This window comes from Corvus brachyrhynchos, unplaced genomic scaffold, assembly GCF_000691975.1.
Source record: "Corvus brachyrhynchos isolate BGI_N302 unplaced genomic scaffold, ASM69197v1 scaffold114, whole genome shotgun sequence".
In the NCBI taxonomy this organism is placed as follows: domain Eukaryota; kingdom Metazoa; phylum Chordata; class Aves; order Passeriformes; family Corvidae; genus Corvus; species Corvus brachyrhynchos.
In genome coordinates this window covers 3,283,928-3,302,597 of record NW_008238337.1, presented here as the reverse complement: position 1 = coordinate 3,302,597, position 18,670 = coordinate 3,283,928, and the positions used below count along the sequence as shown (strand labels likewise).

Below are 18,670 nucleotides of genomic sequence, written 5' to 3'. Positions count from 1 at the left end.
GGTGGCACAGCCGCGTCAGTGCCTCTGCGGCACACCGCTGTGGCGCTGGCATGGGGTGGCACAGCAATGTCACCGTCACTGGGTCACACTGCTGTGGTGGTGCCGTGGGGTGCCTGTGATGGTGACATGTGGTGGCACAGCAGTGTCACCGTCGGTGAGTTACACAGCTTTGATGGTGACATGTAGTGGCACAGCGGTGTCACCATCACCGGGTGACACAGCTGTGGTGGTATGATGTTACGACCCTCTCCCTGCTGCTGACCCCTCTCCAGTCTGTGCCTTAGCCGGGTGGTGCACGGCATCCATGTCCCATGGATTGTGGCAGCAGGGGACAGCCCCACCACTAGACCCTGACCCCTGTCCTCCGTGCCACTGGCACCCCCCCAAGCCCCCTGTGCTCATCCTCCCTGGCCCCGCTGGTGGCTCCGACTTCCCACCACTCCCAGTCAGGTGGAGTCTGTGCGCTGGTGTCTTCCCCGGCAGGGCCACCTCCTGCCCCCTCCTCCTGCTGCTCCCACATTTTGGGGTCCCTGCAGCACTGGGCTCACCGGGGCTGAAGGTGGCACCGCGTGGCCCCGTGCACCACGCACCCAGCTGGACTCTGCAGGCTGTCCTGGCTCAGCGCTGCCCAGGATGACACGTCCCCAGGGAGGGGTGAACGTCCCCAGGGGCAGCGGGCGGGCCGGGGGATGCGCTACCCCAATTGCGTCACTCCTCTGTGACCCCGGCACAGACGGGGCAGGGGTTTGCCTGGGGGGTCAGCAGGGTCCCAACCCACGGCAGAGCCTCACACTCACCCCCTGCACACTCACCCTCACCACCCTCCACGTTTCACCCCGCAGTGCCACTGCCGGGGCTGCAAACGGCCCCAGTGACAGCCACCCACCACCCCCAGTCTGGGCAGTGCCCAGCCCAAACCAAACACATGCCTGGGTTGGTGGGGGGAGAAGGTGGGGCCGAGGAGGAGCCTCCTGGTCCCGCCGTTATATTAAAAGCCCCGTTCTCTCGCTCTCTTTGCTGCTGTCACATCGCCAAGTCACAAAAATGGTAAGGGGCACCAGATGAGAATTAATTGAAATGTCGGGGGCTCCATGGCCTTGGGAGGTTTAAGCTGTGCTTGAATTTGGATTTTCCAGTGACTGTGCTGGAAGTGGCACAGCAGAGCTGCTCCTCACAGCCTGACCTTTGGATTTAGCTCCCTGGGGGCTGCCGTAGCTGCCCGACCCGCTAATGTCTCTCTTTTCTCTTTCTCTTTCAGACGTCTTACACAGACAAGGGAGAAAAGGTAAGAGCCGAGTCGTGTCCCTGTCCTGCCCCTCTGCCTGGTGTGAAATATCGGTCCTGTTAGTGCAGATAATATCCATTCCTTGATTACCTGTTGAAATCAGAAGTAAAACTGCTCTGGCTGGGCCATGCTGTAAATTAGTATTAAGAATTGAAATTTCTGTTTTGGGAGGAGAGTGACAAACAGGAGATGATGGGTATTTCCCAGTCAAACCAATCCTTAAGTAGAATCCTCATTCCATGCAACATTTATTTCCAAATGCTGCCTCTTTTTGCCACCTTTTTCACCTTTAAAGTGTTTCCAGTGCTGGGTGCCCTGTGCCAGGCTGGGCAGTGGTGGGGAACAGAGCGAAGGGGGATCTGTCCTGGCCCTGGTGGTTGTGTAAGAGCTTTTGTGGGAGAATTAATCTTTAACACTGTGAGGTTTGTGGGTGGGCAGCCCACTAGGACAGCCACTTATGGGGAGCACTGGGAGAACTGGAAGTGTGGCTGTGGCCCCAGGCAAGCTGAGGCTTTGTACCTTCCAACCTGCAGTGCAGGATCCTGTGGATTTGACTGTAAAGCACTTTGGAAAATCACCATTCGGGGGCTGTTCCACACAGTTAATTCAGATGCATTTGGAGGAAATGCATTTTCAGGGTCATGGCTGCTGCTTCCCCCTGCTCCGGAGCTGAGCTGAAGGAAAGGCAGCAGCAGCAGCTTTTAGCCCTGTTTTCCTTTCCTTTTAGCCCCAACGAGGCCGCTTCATCCATTTCCACTCCATCACCTTCTGGGTCGGCAATGCCAAGCAGGTGAGAGGCTGCGGGCGCCGGGCACGTGTGCCAGGACACAGCCGTGCCAGGGGACACCTCCCACGCCGGGACAGGCCGGGCGCTCTGGGCATTGGCTGCCGGGGGGGTGGTGGTTCATCCCAGCAGCCCCTCGGGCGGGGATGTGCCGATGTCCCAAAGCCCGGCCCTGGCCTGGCGCCGATGGCCTTGGTGGCCCTTGCGCAAGGCGAGGGGCGACTGCCGGGGGCGTGCGCGGGGACATGGCTCATGTGAACCAGCACACGTGGCCGGGCCCAGCCGTGGCCACCAGCCCGCAGAGCTGCACGGCCTCGTGGCAGCTGCTGTCCATCCCTGGGCGAGTTAAAAACCGCTCTGCTTCACACCCGAGCTGCTTTTCACCCAGCCTTGCAGAACAGAGGACAGGCAGAAATGTTTCCTGCTCGATGGCGGCCCTTGCAGAAAGTTCTGGAGGCTGCACTTCCCACTCAATTTGGGCTTTTTCCTCAATCTGGGCCCTTTCTTGCCTCTGCTTTCCCCCCCTGGGCTGCTGGAGGAGGCAGAGAAGCTGCTGCCCGTGCCCACGCACACATACAGACACACACAGGGCAAGTGTGACTTGTACCTGCCATGGTGGCTGTTCTCCACGGGCTGTGGGCCACCAGCACCACAGCTTCAACCAGAGGGACTCTTTCCTGCCCATAGGCTGCATCTTACTACTGCAACAAGCTGGGGTTTGAGGAGCTGGCGTACCGGGGGCTGGAGACTGGCAGCAGGGAGGTGGTGTCACACGTCATCAAGCAGGACAAGGTAAGGGAGCCCCTGGCAGAGGTGCCACTGCCAGGGCAGGGAGAGATGAGGTGGTGTCAGACACCTGGGGGCTTCCAAACCCTGTTTGAACCATGAAAACCTTCACGTGTGCTTCCATCCTCACTGCTCCTCCTCTTCCTCGGCAGATTGTGTTTGTTTTCTCGTCTGCTCTGAACCCAGGCAATGAGGGTAGGTGTCCTTGGGGGGGATGGAGCGGAAAATGGCCGTGGCAGAGCAAAGCAGTTCTGCTCATGCCTGTGGCTGTTCCTGCTCTGGGCAGAGATGGGGGAGCACCTGGTGAAGCATGGTGATGGGGTGAAGGACGTCGCCTTCGAAGTGGAGGACTGTGACTTCATCGTGCAGGTGGGCAGCCCCTCCACCCCCTCCCTCACAGCCCCCCAAAACGGTGAGGGGAGGCAGGGAGGGCCTGGGGATGTCTCCCCCTGGCCCAGGGGAGCTGTGGCAGGACAGGATCTCTCTCCTTCCACCCAGAAAGCCAAGGAGCGTGGGGCTGTGGTAGTGAAGGAGCCGTGGGTGGAGCAAGACAAATTTGGGAAGGTGAAGTTTGCAGTGATCCAGACGGTGAGTGGCAGGGCAGGGTGGGGTCCATGGAGCAGGGAGGCCCCCACACAAACGAAGCCACAACACAACCACTTTTCCCCCTTGCAGTACGGTGACACCACCCACACCTTGATAGAAAAGCTCAACTACAAGGGCCTGTTCCTCCCAGGGTACCAACCGCCCCTCTTCAAGGACCCCCTGCTGCCCAAGTTGTGAGTACTTTCCAGAGGGTCCTGCCTGGCTCTTTGCCATCGTGTCCTGGTGGGATATCCCACCAAGGAGCTGGACAGGTCCCTACTGCCTTACCCTGGAGCCCCCCAAACTGTGGGGTGCCCTTGAGCCTGGCTGAGACCCTCCTTGGTTTCCTCCCACAGACCGAGCACCAAGCTCAGCTTTGTTGATCACGTTGTGGGGAACCAGCCCGACCTCCAGATGGTCCCAGTGGCGGACTGGTAAGAGTGGGGAGAGCTGGTGGGAGGTGGGATGGAGCAGCAGCACAGCTCTGCTGGTCTCACCACTTCTGACGAGGATGGCTAGGGCTAATGGAGCCAGAGCAGAGCTCCGTTAGTGCAGGGAGGAAGCGAGAGGTTGATTGTGCCCTTTGTGGCCTGGGCAGGTACCAGAAGAACCTGTTCTTCCACCGCTTCTGGTCAGTGGATGACAAGCAGCTGCACACCGAGTTCAGTGCCCTGCGCTCCATCGTGGTCACCAACTACGAGGAGACCATCAAGATGCCCATCAATGAGCCAGCACCTGGCAAGAAAAAATCCCAGATTCAGGTGAGTGGACACTGGTGGTTGAGACATCTGGCTGCCTCCACTTCCAGGGTGGCCTTGATGAAGGAAAAGGGACCAAGGGTCAGTGATTTGGAGCCGGAGCAGACCTGCTGTGCTAAAGTGGCTGCTAGAAAGCAATCCTGGCTCTGCTTGGGTCTGACAAACCCTGGGGAAGCCACTGCGCAGAGCCGGTTTACCCCTGATCTCATCAAGAGTGTCTCTGTCATTCCATGGTGCCCCTGGCCTGATCTTGCCTGCATATTTTTAAGCCCACACCCATCCCTTTGAACTTGTAGCTGCACTGTCATTACCATGGTGACATCTTTTCCCTGTAGGAATATATTGATTACTACGGAGGGGCCGGAGTCCAGCACATCGCACTGAACACCCCTGACATCATCTCAGCAGTGAGTGCAGCCCTGGGACCCCCTGCCCTGGGATCCCCCTACCCTGAGAGCTCCCTGGCATGGGAGCCCCCTGCCCCAGCCCGTCCTGCCCCGACTCTGGGCATGGTGCTTGTCGCAGACTGTGGTGGACCATGACCCCATCAGGGTACAAGGACACAGAGTGAACAGGCTTTGTGCTGTGGTTGTTTTACAACCAGGATTAACTGCCCAGGGAGTCACTGCAAAGGGACCTGCCTGCACATGTGAGGTGCCTGTCCCTCCAACTTAAAGCAGTTGGGGTCTGCAGGGCCCTTGGTGGCACCTTTGTCCTTGCAGGGTGCCTGGTGGGGACTCAAGCAGCCCAGGCTGCAGAGCTGAGCCCCAGAGCCCATCACCCACCTTCAACTGGGGCAGGGGCAGGTCTGGGTTGAGCCCAGCTATTGCTGAGCACCTGGGTCTGGGCTCCTCTCCAGACCAAAGGGCCTCCAGAAGTATCAGTAGGTCAGAGCAGGACAAATCCTCCTTGCACAGCTCTCTGCAGTGCCTGGGGAGGGCATCTTGGGCCTGCCCATTCCTGGTGCCAAAGAGAAATGATGAGCCAGGTTCCCATGCTTGACATTAGCCAATGCCACGGGAAAGCATCTGTGCCCCAACACTGCCCATCCCAGGAAATGCTCCTGGCACAAACCACTCCCAAACTGAGCCAAGCTGGGTCTCCCCTGCCTTGCAGATCACCAACCTGAAGCAGCGGGGCATGCAGTTCATGGATGTGCCCTCCACCTACTACCAAGTGCTGCGGGAGAGGCTCAAAACGGCCAAAATCAAAGTGAAGGAGAACATTGACAAGCTGGCGGTGAGTCAGGGAGGGAAAAGGCCTGCCCAGGGCTGGACCAGCTCCCCAGAGTGCTTTGCAGGGATGTGAGTGACACAGAGAGCCCCACTCACTCCACTGTGGGTCTTCAAAGTGTCACCTCATTTCTTTTCTCCAGGAACTGAAAATCCTGGTGGATTTCGATGAAAAAGGCTACTTGCTCCAGATCTTCACCAAACCAGTTCAAGACAGACCCACGGTCTTTTTGGAGGTGATCCAGAGGCACAATCACCAGGTTGGTTTAAGGATCTCCCACTGATCCTGGCCGTGAGCCCTCAGGGCCACCAAGCCCCTGGTCTGTAATGTTGCTGTCTCCACAGGGCTTTGGTGCCGGGAACTTCAAGTCTCTGTTTGAAGCCATAGAAATGGATCAGGATGCCAGAGGAAACCTGACTGTTCTGGAGCCCAACGGGGAGACCAAGCTCATGTAGAGGATGGCAGGAAGTGCCACCCTCACCCCTAAGGAGCTGATTCCAAATAAACTGGGAAACACCCGATGTTTTGGTAAATAGCCCAGACTTGAGTGCCACAAACCCAGGGAAGACACTGCCAAGTTGGACGATGTCAAAGGACCCAACACCTCTCCCAACCCAGCCCCGGCGCTGCCCTTCCTGGGAGATGGGGTGTGGGAAATAGCAAACACACTCTCAGAAAGCAGCTTAGTCTGATCCAAATCACGGAATTCTTAACAAAGGGCAGATTTAAGGCATGGGCCAAAGACATGCAGCTACAGAGGAAGACAGAAGAAACAACTGGGAGTGCTCAAATTTAGTCTATCCAAAGTTTTAATTTTAGCTACACAGGAAACTGTGAAAGCACAGAGGCGTTTGCCTCTCTGCGCATCTCCTTTTCTAAGATTTTGGTTTAATTGCTTTTAGACTCAATCTTGAATTTCAATTTGCTGAGAATAAACACAGTTTTAGGGAATGAGAATTAATCGTATTTATGTATTTCAGCCTTCCCAAGGCAACAGTCTTGCTCTAATACCTGTAAATTCCTGCATTAATGATGGGCTGGGGCTTCTCCCATGTTTCAAGCAGTAATTGCTGGCATTGGCAGCGATTCCTTGGCTCAGATCCTGGCTGCATGTGCAAAGTCTCCTCTGGGTGTTGCTCTGGTGTTGTCACTGTCCTTTGCACGGGGAGTTCCTCCCCAACACAATAAATCCCTTTTCTGACATGACCTGAGTGCCTGGGGAGTCCCTGTGTTCCCCAAGGCTACAAATCCAGCAGACCCCCACAGCTGCTGAAGGACACCCTGGGGTCCCCACTGTTGCACAGCCACCCTCCAAAGCCCCCATGTTCCCAGTTTCCCAGCGTGGGAGCTCTCAGACTCTGAGCAGCCCAAGCCCCTGCCGAGCCCTCGGCTCAGGATGAGCTCCTCGGACACGAGTCCTTCCCCCAGCCCCCTCCCAGCCCCTCCAGGCTGAGCCCCCGAGGCGTGGCTGCCCTGCAGCCCTGTCCTGTGCTCACCTGTGGAATCCAGGAGCTGAGCTGGGAAGTCACCTACAGCCTCTGTCCTGTCTCTGCCACCTCCTCCTCCATCAGCCATTCCACTGGTCCCTGCTCCAGGTATTTCTTTTTAAATAAAAGCTCAGAGAGGCCACTGTGACCCCCCCACACTGGGGAGGGGTACATGGGCCAAACCTCAGCAGCCCCCCCAGCTGCCCCCTTCTCTGGATCCCAGGGAGCAGAACTAATCCAGAGTTCATAGAATCACAGAATATCCTGAGCTGAAAGGGACCCACAAGGATCATCCAAGTCCAACTCCTGACAATTTGAATAAAATGATTTTAAAAAGAAGGAAACCAAAGAGCCTCTGGCCCCAGCAGCCTCACAGCATCACTGACACCTTGCCTGGTGGTTAAGGGCTTTTGCCTGTCAGGAGGGCTCTGCTTCAGCTCTGCAGCGTTGTCAAGATTTTTAATACTGAGACATTTCTTAAAGTTTATAGACTTGAATCACTCACATATTTCTTTCGTGCAATATAATGTTGCTTAAATTCATTTCCTGCTCACCAGAGTTAATATTTTCAGTAAACTTTGCTGAAAACCAGTTCTTCACACTGTTCTTGTTCTGGATCTGCCTCCTTGAGCTCACACAGTTCCCAGCACAGGTCTAAGAGCAGAAAGCTGCCCTGGTAATATATTAAGCACAACATAATTCTTCTGTAAGAAAAGTCAGTATATTTATGGTTTGCTTTATAAAAGTTACTATAATACAATGGTACATAGTATTCAATTCACAAAAATATGAACAAATATATACAGCATGACACATCCACAACAAAAACACTTTCTTCAAAACAAGATACATACTGGTGACAGATTCTATATGCACAAAACATCCCTAAATTTATAAATTTGCTTAACGAAAGAAAAAGCAGAAATCCTAAATCTTCAAAGAAGAGTTGTTGTTTTTTTTAAAGGAACTTAGAAAAAAAAAAATTTTTAATTTATTGCAAATCATTTGACCTGCCTACTTTTAAAGGAGGCCCTTGATTTCCACACTGGGAATTAAAACAACCAGAAAACTGCAAGAATTGGGAGCTGGGTGTTCTTCCACTTTGCTTCAAAACTGCCCCATTGATTTAGAGTGTCCTTCTTGATGTGTTTCTTTGCACTTGGACAAATCCTACAGTGGCAATTAAGGAGGAAACTCATAAAAAACAAATATTAAACTGAAAAAATCCAGTTGCAAATTCGCTTAAATACATTTTAGGGTGTCTATTAGACTGTACACATTTCCTCGCTTGAAATAAATAGATTTTGCACATTAGGTTTCAGACTGAGGGAGGGGGGAAAAGAAGAAGCCTTGACTTGGCAATTTTTTGTCTTCAGTTTCTTAATGCTTCTAATTTCATCTATTTATTTGACAAAAAACCCCCGTATTTATACAGAATTTACATTATACAAAGCTTGACACAAGCTGTAAATGCCACCAGCTCCTTTGCTATACTCAGTCCTTCTTCCTCCCCATCTCGACATGATTTAGAGCTGGAATCTGTTTTAAAAGAACTCCAAATTACAATAGTCACTTTTAATAAACTATTTACATGCTCTTGAAGTACAAAGAAATCAGCAAAAAATTTCAACATGTTTCTACAAGAAACAGTGTTTGAAGAGAAGATTCTTGAGTTCACCTATGTACAGAAGATGCATTTTTTTTTATACTTCAAAATCCTTTTTTTCCTTAAATTTTTATTTTGTACAGAAATGCACTGAAATGATCCCTGAAAAAGGTCACAGAAACCGGAACTGAAACTACTGTGTAATTTGCTGGAGTTTAAAAATGATGGTTGCTTTTTTCTTCCTTGTAGAAATAAGCTGCTCTATACAATATAAATAACTGCAAGATGAGCCCCATCCCCTCCCAGACCCCCGAGAGTCACGGACCAGCCTGGGACTGCAGAGAGGTGAGAACCCCATGGATCCCGTGGATGCCAGCAGGGAGGCACCTGCAGCCTGAACTCACACCAGCTGCTAACTGAAGGCTTAAATTCTATTTCCATAATTTTGCTCTGCTCTCTTGGGTCATTCCTCCCAGCGAGATGGAATTTTGCAGGGAGCACAATGTCTCTCTCTTTTCTTGTCTTAGGCTCGAGCTGAAGTGACAATAAATTTGGGGATGGGCTTTTCACTGGACAAAAGCACTGCAGTCCCTGTAAGCAGCACAGGCTGGTGAGGTTCCTCTTTATCCCTGTCACTGTATCCATGGGGTGCTGGGGAGCCTGTGCTGAATGTGAACCACACAGCTCCTGCCCTCCTCTCATCCCACCCCTTGCCAAGTACACGGCAAAGGATTAGAGGCATCCCCAAACCTCATCTGTGGCTGCAGAGCTCCCCTGGCCCAACGAGACCCCGCTGGCTGGCAGGGACAGAGCGCCCATGGAAATCACTGCATCAGACTTGGGAGTCCTCACCCTAAAGTGATTTATTTGGGGGTCAGGCAGCTTCCCAGTCCAAGGCAAAATATCTCCCAGTTAGGACTCTGCAAGCCAAGATTTATGGAGAAAAAAAGAGAAGCCTCAGGTCTGGCTTTGAGACCGGACTAACATGATTTTTCAGAAGTGCTGTGGCTTCAACAGCTCTGTTTCTTCCTGGGGAACTTCTGGGAGCTCAGCTCTTCTAAAAACTCACATTATTTGTCTGGGATCCTGAAAGGGGATGTATTACAGGCAGTTTTAGAAGTACCCCAGTGATTTAGGTGCTCATGGTCTTCGGCACCCAAATCCCTTTGGTGCTCCTAAAAACACACAGTGAATGTGACAGTGACCTTCCTCCCCACCTTCCTCACCAAGGATTAAGGCAAACTGCAGGGGCTAATCCCATCCAGAGCACACAGATATGCTGGGAAACACAGAACTGCCAGCAGGTTCTCAGGGCTGGGCCATTTGGGGTGTCCTCACCCCCACAAATCCACCATTAACACACTGGTTTGATGGAGCAGAGAGGGAGAAGGCCAAGGACAGGGGCTTCAGTTCTGACACACAGGAAACTTCCGTGCATTTCCAAAGCTTTGAAAGTCAAAGGCCAAGCTGCAGAGGTGCCAACTGGAGCATCAACACATTGAACCTCATTCAAAAAAATAACAACTAAACTGAGCAGCTGGTTTAACTCCCAAATGCCACCACTGCAGTTCCAACCAACATTCAGTGACAGAAACTTGTGCTTCTCACAATTTTAGGTTCTGGGTCACCAACACCATGTTGCTGGAGAGATTTATGGAGAAAGGGGGGGGGAAAACAACAAAACTGAACTGAAACAAAAGCAGAGATGGACCATGGACTGGCCAATCTCAGAGACAATTTGCTCGCCCTCAGACAGAAACACAGGTGGTATTAAGGCAGCTTGTAGCAGTCTGTGTATTCCTGCTCTATCAGACCTTTTGTCTGAAAAAGAAATTCAGAGGCAGAGGTCTAACCTACATTACAAGCTCCACGCTGCAGTGCAGGCCTGGCAACTCCATGGAACAGCTGAAAAAACTTCCAGGAACCTCCTCTGCAAGGTTGTCACCTCTGCTCGGGGAGGTTTGGAAAGGCTACAAGAACACAGCTGCGCAATTTGTTCTGTGGGGAGAAGGTGTTTAGTTATGCAGATAATCTTCCCATTTCATAATGACATTGCAACTTCCCCTTACAAGCCAATTAAAAAGGGTTTAGTACAACTAATCTCTACTTTTAAAGCAGGAGAAATTAAATGCAAATTGAAAAACTGATCCTGTCTATACCTGAATGGTCGCATAACATTTCCAGATCTCATCCAAAGAGCTGGTTTTTTGGTGTTTTGTCCCATTTTTAAATGGAACCTCTTGAAAAACTGCAACCTTCACCTCAGCATATCTACAAGGACAAAATACATTGAGAAATCATTTTAAAACGTGCCTTCCAAATTTAGAGAAGCATTCATTCCCATGCTATAGATGGGGGGGGGACAGGATTGCTCTCAGGGACACTTTTACCATGATTTTCTGGAGGGATGGGACCACCCCAGGCCAAGTTACTGAGTAACAGAGGGAGGAGAGCGGGGCACAGCTTGCTCCTATCACAGGAGGCATCTCCCACATCCAAGGACAGAGCAAATACTCCACGTAAAACACTGGAAGGGCAGGGAAATGCAGATGAAAGTGAGAAAAAATGAATACAAGTCACACATCAGCCTGCTTCCCATCCACAGGAAGAAAATCCTGCTACAATGTGGGCCGTAGTCTTTGCTTGCAAGCAGGGCAGGATTTCTACAGCGTAAACAAGGGCTGAGCTGTCCTCTTAATCTCAGCCTCCTCTGCAAGCAAGACAAGCCCATCTCCAAGGAATGGGCATCCCCAAAGGCCACACGATGCTACAGCTGCACAGCTGACTCCACTTCTTCCTAGTGACTGCAGTATCCAAGGGTTTCTCACAGGCAGGTGCAGAGGTTTTGATCCCCCATGGACCAGCATGGCATAGAAAATGAGAGAGGAGCCCAAGGAGGGGAGCTGAGGTCTGGCTGACCTGACTCTGCCCCAGGGGTCTGGCTGAGGGGACTTGTTCAGGCTCATCCCTAATGAAAAGGCAGGACAGTTCAGCTCTAGTTTCACTATGGACACATCTCCACACACACACACACACACACCCCCCTAAGCACACGCACACACTCATTCACACACCCTCAAGCCTCTGGCTTGCTCTGTAACATCAACCTTACATTTATTTACAGCTTACTCTGAGAAATCTGTGCAATTTCAGCCAATCAAGCTCCCAACAAACCCTATTATGGCATTTTCAGTCTCTGCTTCACATTTAAACGTTGAATGTCTTTTTCAGCCAACGAAACTGATGAGAAAAAGGTAGCAGCATTTATGAAAAGATGAAGGTTTATAACAACAACTAAAAAAAAAGGTACCATTATCCCATTACGGAGCATTACTGTAGGGACTGAACAGAGAAGCTAGTGTTTGGATAGACCATGCCACAAAAGGTAGCCACCTTTTTGTGTGCGTGTTGGATCTGAAAAGGAAAGAGCACCTGAAACATGAACAGTCCTCGTAAGCGTGTGCGCTTTTTGCTTTCACTCGTGATCCTGGCAGAAGTGCGAAACTTGCTTGGTTTTCTTCTCTTTTTCCTTTTTTTTTTTTTTTTTTGTAAGTATTTTTTTGCTTTTAAATTTTTTTCTTCCTTTTTTCTGTTGTTTTTTTTTTTCCTCTTTTTTTGGCAAAGTGCAACCACACCTGGTTACCACAGTTTTGACATGGCCGAAGGTGCAAGTGTGACGAGAAACCTTGAGTTCAGTTCAGGGTTCCCCTGCAGTTCTCAGAGCCACAGAGACACGGGATTTTTACATCCTCAATTGGAAACTTGTAGTCGTAGGTAATTTCCTCGTTCACATTGATGTGCTGCTTGGAGTAGATAACGATCTTCTTCTGAGACTCCACCGTGATCACTTTAGCATAACAATTTGGCTGCAAGGGTGACAGAACAGGTGATGATGGTTCTGAGGGCCATGGCTTCCCAGCCTCCACACAATCATTCCAAGATAAAATAAAATGGGGCCATCCTTTCCCGAGACAGCCTCAGCCATGCTTCCAGAGCCTGGACCCAGGGCAATCCTAGGGAGGGAGGCATGAAGCCAGAAAACAGAGCAGCCCTCCTTGTGCTGCTCCAAAATATCCACATTCTGGTCATTTGTGGCGCAAAAGAGCCTGGATGATGCTCCACCAAATTTGTCACAGGTTAAGAGCAGCTCAGTGCTTAATATTTTGGCCAGGAAGGCAAGTCTGAGTGCAGACTGCAGCACAGAGCAGAGGGGGAAAACAGCAGGGAATATTTTCTCATGTGGGCACTAGAAGCTGTTCCCACAGCTGATATTTGGTATGTTTTGAGGAAATATTTGTTAGATTTGCTTGCTCAGTGTCCATCAGGGTCCCCCAAGACAGTCAGGAGGGCTTTTGAGCGCACTCAGTCTCCCTGCATGTTTCATTTCTCAGGTCTCTCCAACCTCTTTACACTACTTTAGACCCTGCTCTGATCTGCTGTGATTCATTAACATTTAATCACAACCCTGCGCCCCCCTGCCACTTCTGAGCACCCCAGTCAAGGCTGGCAGGGACTCCCCGGGTTTATCAGCATGTCAGGGAACAGTGACAGGCGAGGACACGGTACTCACATTGCAGCTGTGATTGATAAACCTGGCGAAGTTCCCGCATTTGGTGGCATCGATGATGGTGTCGTGGTCAACTCTGAACATGTAACTGCTGCCGATGCCTTCATCCTCGTATCGCTTCTCACGCATGTCAGCAATGACCTGCAGGAACCCCCAGGCAGGGTCAGGCCACGCTGAGCAACTGACCTGTGAGCAGCCACCTACACAAGGCTCCCCTGAGCTCTCCTGCACCAGGCACTGGGGCTTTATACAACCCCCATCACCCCAAGAGAACACAGTTCAGGATGGGCCTCTTAAGGAGGATTCTTCGGAGTGCTCAGTTTCCATGGGTTGTTGAAAATCCCACCCCTGTACCTCCAAGCCGTATGTCAACCGGCTATATTCTGCCCAGCCCACAGAGCTGATGCCTCCAACCCAGGACTCCAACCCTTGCTGTTATACTCAAGGACTTCTTCCAGGGCTGGTATTTGCTCAGATTTCACACACAGCTTACCTGCCTGATGTTCTGACCCACGTATTCAATCACCATCTCATCAGCTGCAATGGGCTCCATAGCAAAAAGGCCCCAGTCGTGAATGTGACTCTTGCAGAATTTTAGCTTTTTCTTCCGGAACTGCATGAAGAAAACACCCCAAAACCCCAGCCCTGAATTAGCCACAGCACAGAAAGGGAAAGGATGTCTGTGGGTCCAAAATTTGCAGCAGGGGGTGATCTACCTTGAGCTGGTTGAACTTGAGCAGGTCACTGTCACAGCTACCAGTGAAGGAGGAGAGGAGCCTGCGTTGCTCTGATCGCCTCTCGGAACCAGCCCGGGTGGAAGCATGAGGTTGGGCAGGGATGCTCATACCCTGAGAGGACAAATGGGTGATTCAAAGCTGACCCAACACCCTGCAGGCTCCCTGTGAGCAGCCCCTCATGCTACAACACATCACCACAGAACACCTGACATCAAACATTAACACTTCCCACACAGCCCCAGCACGACAGGAAGCACCTACTGTGTGTGACAGAGTGTAAAACCAAATCCCATTCACACCTGGCACTCGTGGAGCACGATTCCTCACCTGTGTGTCAGCTGGAGGCTCCTCTGCAAAAGCTCGGCTATTGTTGAGGTATTTGAGTTTGTCCTTCTTATCAATTTTGTAATAGCCTTCGCTCCGTGCACAGCCCGTCACGTGCTCCCGCATCCCGTCATCCCGCTTCTTCTTCTTGGGGGTAGAAAAGCTGGTAGGTGTCAAGAAGTTAAGGAGAAACACAGCCAGAGATGGATATCAGACTAAACTTGCTACAGTTGCACAAAGCTAACACCAGGAGCATGGAAAATTAGGAAGGTTTTGTGGGGTTGCAAAAAATAACACTGCTACTGAGATGTCCTCAGCCCAAAGGCCTTGGAGAGATGCTGCTCTCACCAGCCTTGGGAAATCAGCTCCTTCAGACACACATTACAAACCTTCAGGTTTGAAGGCACCTTCAGGGCTTTGGTTCCTGGAAGGACAGTGGAGCTGCACTACTGCCAGCTCACCCCACAGACACAGCCATGAAGGCTACAACTGAGACTGACCCAAAAATGCTTCCTGTGAGGCAAAACATATCTTCAACACCAGAAAATTGAAGCAGAGGGACCATAAAAACCAAGAGGTGACTGCCTCAAAACCGGAGTGCTGAGGGTTTGCTGCAAAGCAGGTGAGCCTGCAGGTACTTTCACACTTGTCATGCAGTATGGCACAGGATGAACTCAAGGTGATTTTTAAGTGGCTTAAAAAGTGAGTGTAATTTTGCTGTTACAATATAATCCTTATCATCAGGGAAACAGATTTATTTTCACTATGGGTTGTTAGTTATCACCGACTGTTTTAGGTGGTTTGGGCTTTTTTGGTTTTGCTTTCCTGTCTTGCAGGAAGCAAGGGATGAAGATATCTGAACTTCACACAATCTCTAGTATATATCTAGACAAACACACAAGGTGGTGTGTTTGTCTTCTTCAACACATAAACCTGTATATCCTTCCTAAAAACACTACAGGAGAGTTCTGAGGTTTTAAGAACAGTCTTTTAGGCTCTGCTCTGGAGATCACTACTGATGGCTGCACACACATAGAGCCCTGATGTGCCACCTAGAAACCACTGATTTTATCAGTATTTCAAACTCAAAGCAAGTTAAAGCTGTGAGAACCACTAACTCATCATTTTGGGCACAGATGGTGAGATTATTTTTACAGCGAGTTTTAGCTCCAAGTGAAAGCTCTGTACGTGCAGACTAGAAATTCCACGGGCAAACTGGAAAAAAAGTCTGGTTACATGCAGACAGAAGCTTCTCAAACTAGGAAGGAAACCTCCCCAGAAGAGGTGCCTACAGACTGTCCCTGCAGTCCCAGACTGAACGTGCAGCAAGAACAGCCACTTCTGCAGTATTTTTGTATTGCAGCTTCAGAGAATAAAACAGCCTAAAATTCCCTGCTCATCCAAGCAATTGCTATTCCTGTAAGCAACTGGTTCTCCCACCAACAAAGAGCCTTTTGCATTTGAAGTCCTAGCCAGCCACCATCTCATGCATCTCACACGTGTTGCCAATACAGTGAGAAAGGATATAAGGATGGAAAACCCACAGGGTGTCATTGAGCCAGTCCATACCATTGTCCTGCTGTAACAAGCGGTCGTATGTGATACACATGAATTTGATATCCTCCTCATCTATGCCTCCGTTCCAGATATCATACAAAATGGTCATCTCCTCAAACTCGGAGCGCGGCCTGAACTGCGGCCGGGGCGGGGAATACTCGGGGGAAGGGATCACTGGCAGCTCCTCAGATGTCTTCTTCTGCCTTCGCCACTGTCTCTTAGGTTTTGCGTGAGCTTCTTCTTCCTTGAAGTCTTCATTCCACTGGTTCTCCAGTTCCTTGAATGGCAGTTTCTCTGCAACTGTCTCAGCTGCTATTTTCTCATGGAAACCGTCATTCCTGAAGTCCAGGGTGACGGCTTCAGGGTCTTTCAGTCCATAGTAGGCATCAGGATGTCCACTCAACAGCTCTTTGCCCATAGCACCTTCCACCAAGGCCACTGGCACGGGAGGAGGTTCTATGGTTTTGCCTGGGTACACATCCAGCGAGAGGACAGAAGGTGGGGACCGCCTCGGCCGACCCGGCCTCCTTTTGGGAAGAACAGAAGGTGGTGGTGGGGGAGGAAGAATAGAAGCCCCAGGGGGTAGTTCTGGGGAGAGCAAACCAGGTTTCACTTCTGCCTTGCATTCCTCGATGGGCATTCTTCCATCTCCATGCATGCACGGCAGGGCTGCTACAGGTATTGGCTCATCAGGTGGCAAACCCATGTCCATGTGGAAATCTGCTTGCGGGGGGCTGGCAAAGGGGATAGGGGAAGGAACACTGTTCATGCTGATCGTAAGGGAAGCACCAAGAGGCTCTTTAGAGGGTTTCTCCTCTAGTTCATCCTCTGACTGTTTCTTGCCAGACAGAAGGCAAGGAATGGTAGCACCAGCCTCTGGGAAAGTAGGGGTGAAATTGAAATCTCTCCCAGGAGTCCGAGGAATGCCACTGTTAATGCCAGGAGATTGGGATGGGTAGGAAAAGGGGCTCCCTGGGACTTGAGGGGAACTGAGGGTCAAGCTACTTCCTGTAAGGGGAGCATCACTTCCTGGCGTGGCTGGAACAGTGTCCGTGCTCTGTGACTTCGCGAGGGGGTGTGAAGACTTGGCCAAAATGTCCCGCCCGGGAGTCCTAGGAATCTCTTCTTCCACGGATGTTTTGGTCACCATTAATTGTTCAGGGAACTTTTCTGGAGGGACTAAAGATTCTTCCTTGCCAGGAGTTGATGGCAGGGGAAGCATGGAGGATGGCACCTTGTGGGCTGGAAGCAGAAGAGTCTCAGTCTCCGAGTGGATCATCACCTCCCGTCCAGGCGTACGAGGCAGCCGCTCGTCCTCCTCCGCTGCCGATGGCGGCTTTGCTTTAACTCGGCCTTCCAAAGTGCTGTCCTCAGACTTGCCAAAGAAACTGCTTTTGCTGGGCAGAGGTTCTCCAAAGACTCCCACTGGAGCAGAGATACAGAGCGTTGCCTCCTCATCTTGAGATGCAGGCTTTGGACCTTCCTGTACCTCTGCCTCCAGCATGGAAGTGGGTTCGGACTCTTCCTCTGAAAGGGGAAAAGAGAGGAGAATCAGGAGCTTTGCCTCCACTTGGTTACTTGCCACTTGCTAGTAAAGGCATGTTTAAGATGCCACAATTACAGAACAGCTCAATTCCACTGGGAGGCTTTAAAACTCCAGTGCTTTACATTTTGGAGGCACAGAGTGTAGAGTAATTAGACACTACCACACACTTTCCTAATGGACCATAAAAAACCCGCACTATTAATTTGAGGATTAGCTACGACACAGACCAGAACGAAGGTTTCTCTGCTTTCAAAAGCCCTGACAACCTTTTGTACAGACATTAAAGGAAGGAGAGGATTGTGGGGCGAGGACTTTGGAGGAGAGCTGTCAGAGCCCAGAGCTATCACCTTTTCTAATGTGGGAACTAAACTAATTGCAGGCCAAGGAGCACCCTCAGCTCTCCAAGGAGGGAGCAGTGAAAGGAGGAGCAGAACACTCCTGAACAACACATGAAGGAAATGGGAAGGCCTTGTAATGGATGAGGAGACACTCAGATGGTATCAATGAGGCAATTTATATGCTGCTCTCCCTGCAGCAGCCTCATTTGTCTGGAGTTTATTTACCCACTTAGGGCCAGCTCCAAAAGGAATCAACGGTGAATCTTGTTAGGCAGCTCAAAATAACATTTTCAAGTGGGAGAACGAAAGGAGGTTAAAATGCCCAGGGAGTTGGAAGGGAAGCATTCCCTGTTTGCACTGAACAAACCAGGGCTGCTGGAGAAGGGTCTGAGCCCTGCAACTCCTGTATGACAGGGCTGGGCTGCTCAAGAACAATGTTAGAGCTTGTTTCCACAGCTTACTTGGAAAGCTCCTTACACATGTCATGGTGCTCAAATGCAGGTGTCCTCAATTTTACATCCTTTCTGCATGCTGACCTGCTCTAGAAAGGATTCATGCAAAACCAGTTCTTCTTTGCCCTGCCCAGTTTAACATTTTACTGCTCTGTGACTCTCAGATTTTGCAGCAGCCAAGGAGTGACACCCTGTGCAGGGACTGGATTTTTAGCTCTCCAAGTGGCAAAATACTGCCTAATCCTCAGACATCTCAGTGCTGCCCAAGGCTCCACAGCAGGCCCCACTAGATGTGCCCTCCCTGTTGGCTCCAATTTTAACTTTTAGATTCCCCCTAGTTGCCAAATTTGTCAAGCACTATACATCTCACTCCTGCTCTAGTAAAAGGTTTCCAATTTCCTTGGGTTAAATACAACTCTGTATTGACTGAAAATAATTTCCTTCTTCCAGAAAACTAGAGAGTATCACTCCTTTAAAAGGAGTAAGTGACAAAAACCCCCACAAATAATACTAGGAACCAAACATAACTCTGAGACTCCCCTCACCTGCCCCATGCAGCTTCCCTGTCATATACTGCTTTGATATTAAATCCAAAAAGAGCCAGTAGTGACATTCGTGCTCTGTT

At 50.7% G+C, this 18,670-nt stretch overlaps 2 protein-coding genes across 2 annotated transcripts in view; one reads left to right on the top strand and one right to left on the bottom strand.

Moving 5' to 3' along the window:
* The first annotated feature begins 118 nt into the window (after positions 1 to 118).
* Positions 119 to 5,886, top strand: HPD (4-hydroxyphenylpyruvate dioxygenase). The gene is made up of 14 exons (XM_017734712.1): positions 119 to 154; positions 1,259 to 1,285; positions 2,013 to 2,075; positions 2,757 to 2,861; positions 3,008 to 3,050; positions 3,142 to 3,224; positions 3,354 to 3,443; positions 3,531 to 3,634; positions 3,797 to 3,874; positions 4,039 to 4,201; positions 4,534 to 4,605; positions 5,315 to 5,494; positions 5,574 to 5,690; positions 5,776 to 5,886. Exons 1-14 carry the CDS (start codon positions 119 to 121, stop codon positions 5,884 to 5,886), a joined length of 1,272 nt encoding a protein of 423 aa, XP_017590201.1.
* Positions 5,887 to 7,617: 1,731 nt separating this feature from the next.
* SETD1B (SET domain containing 1B) overlaps positions 7,618 to 18,670 on the bottom strand; it is a gene marked incomplete at its 5' end in the record, with an annotated part of 47,715 nt that continues 36,662 nt past the window's right edge. The window contains 6 exons of the mRNA XM_017734711.1: positions 7,618 to 12,390; positions 13,095 to 13,232; positions 13,585 to 13,704; positions 13,808 to 13,939; positions 14,156 to 14,322; positions 15,680 to 17,236. Coding sequence (XP_017590200.1) covers positions 12,217 to 12,390; positions 13,095 to 13,232; positions 13,585 to 13,704; positions 13,808 to 13,939; positions 14,156 to 14,322; positions 15,680 to 17,236 — 2,288 coding nt within the window. The remainder of the gene's footprint in view (positions 12,391 to 13,094; positions 13,233 to 13,584; positions 13,705 to 13,807; positions 13,940 to 14,155; positions 14,323 to 15,679; positions 17,237 to 18,670) is intronic.

Excerpts from the sequence above, each read along its gene's own strand:
- HPD (XM_017734712.1), top strand. The coding sequence starts at position 119 with ATGGTGACATGTGGTGGCACAGCAGTGTCACCGTCG. Across the intron at positions 1,286-2,012 it reads ACACAGACAAGGGAGAAAAG|CCCCAACGAGGCCGCTTCAT; the intron begins GTAAGAGCCGAG and ends CTTTCCTTTTAG. Across the intron at positions 3,635-3,796 it reads GACCCCCTGCTGCCCAAGTT|ACCGAGCACCAAGCTCAGCT; the intron begins GTGAGTACTTTC and ends TTCCTCCCACAG.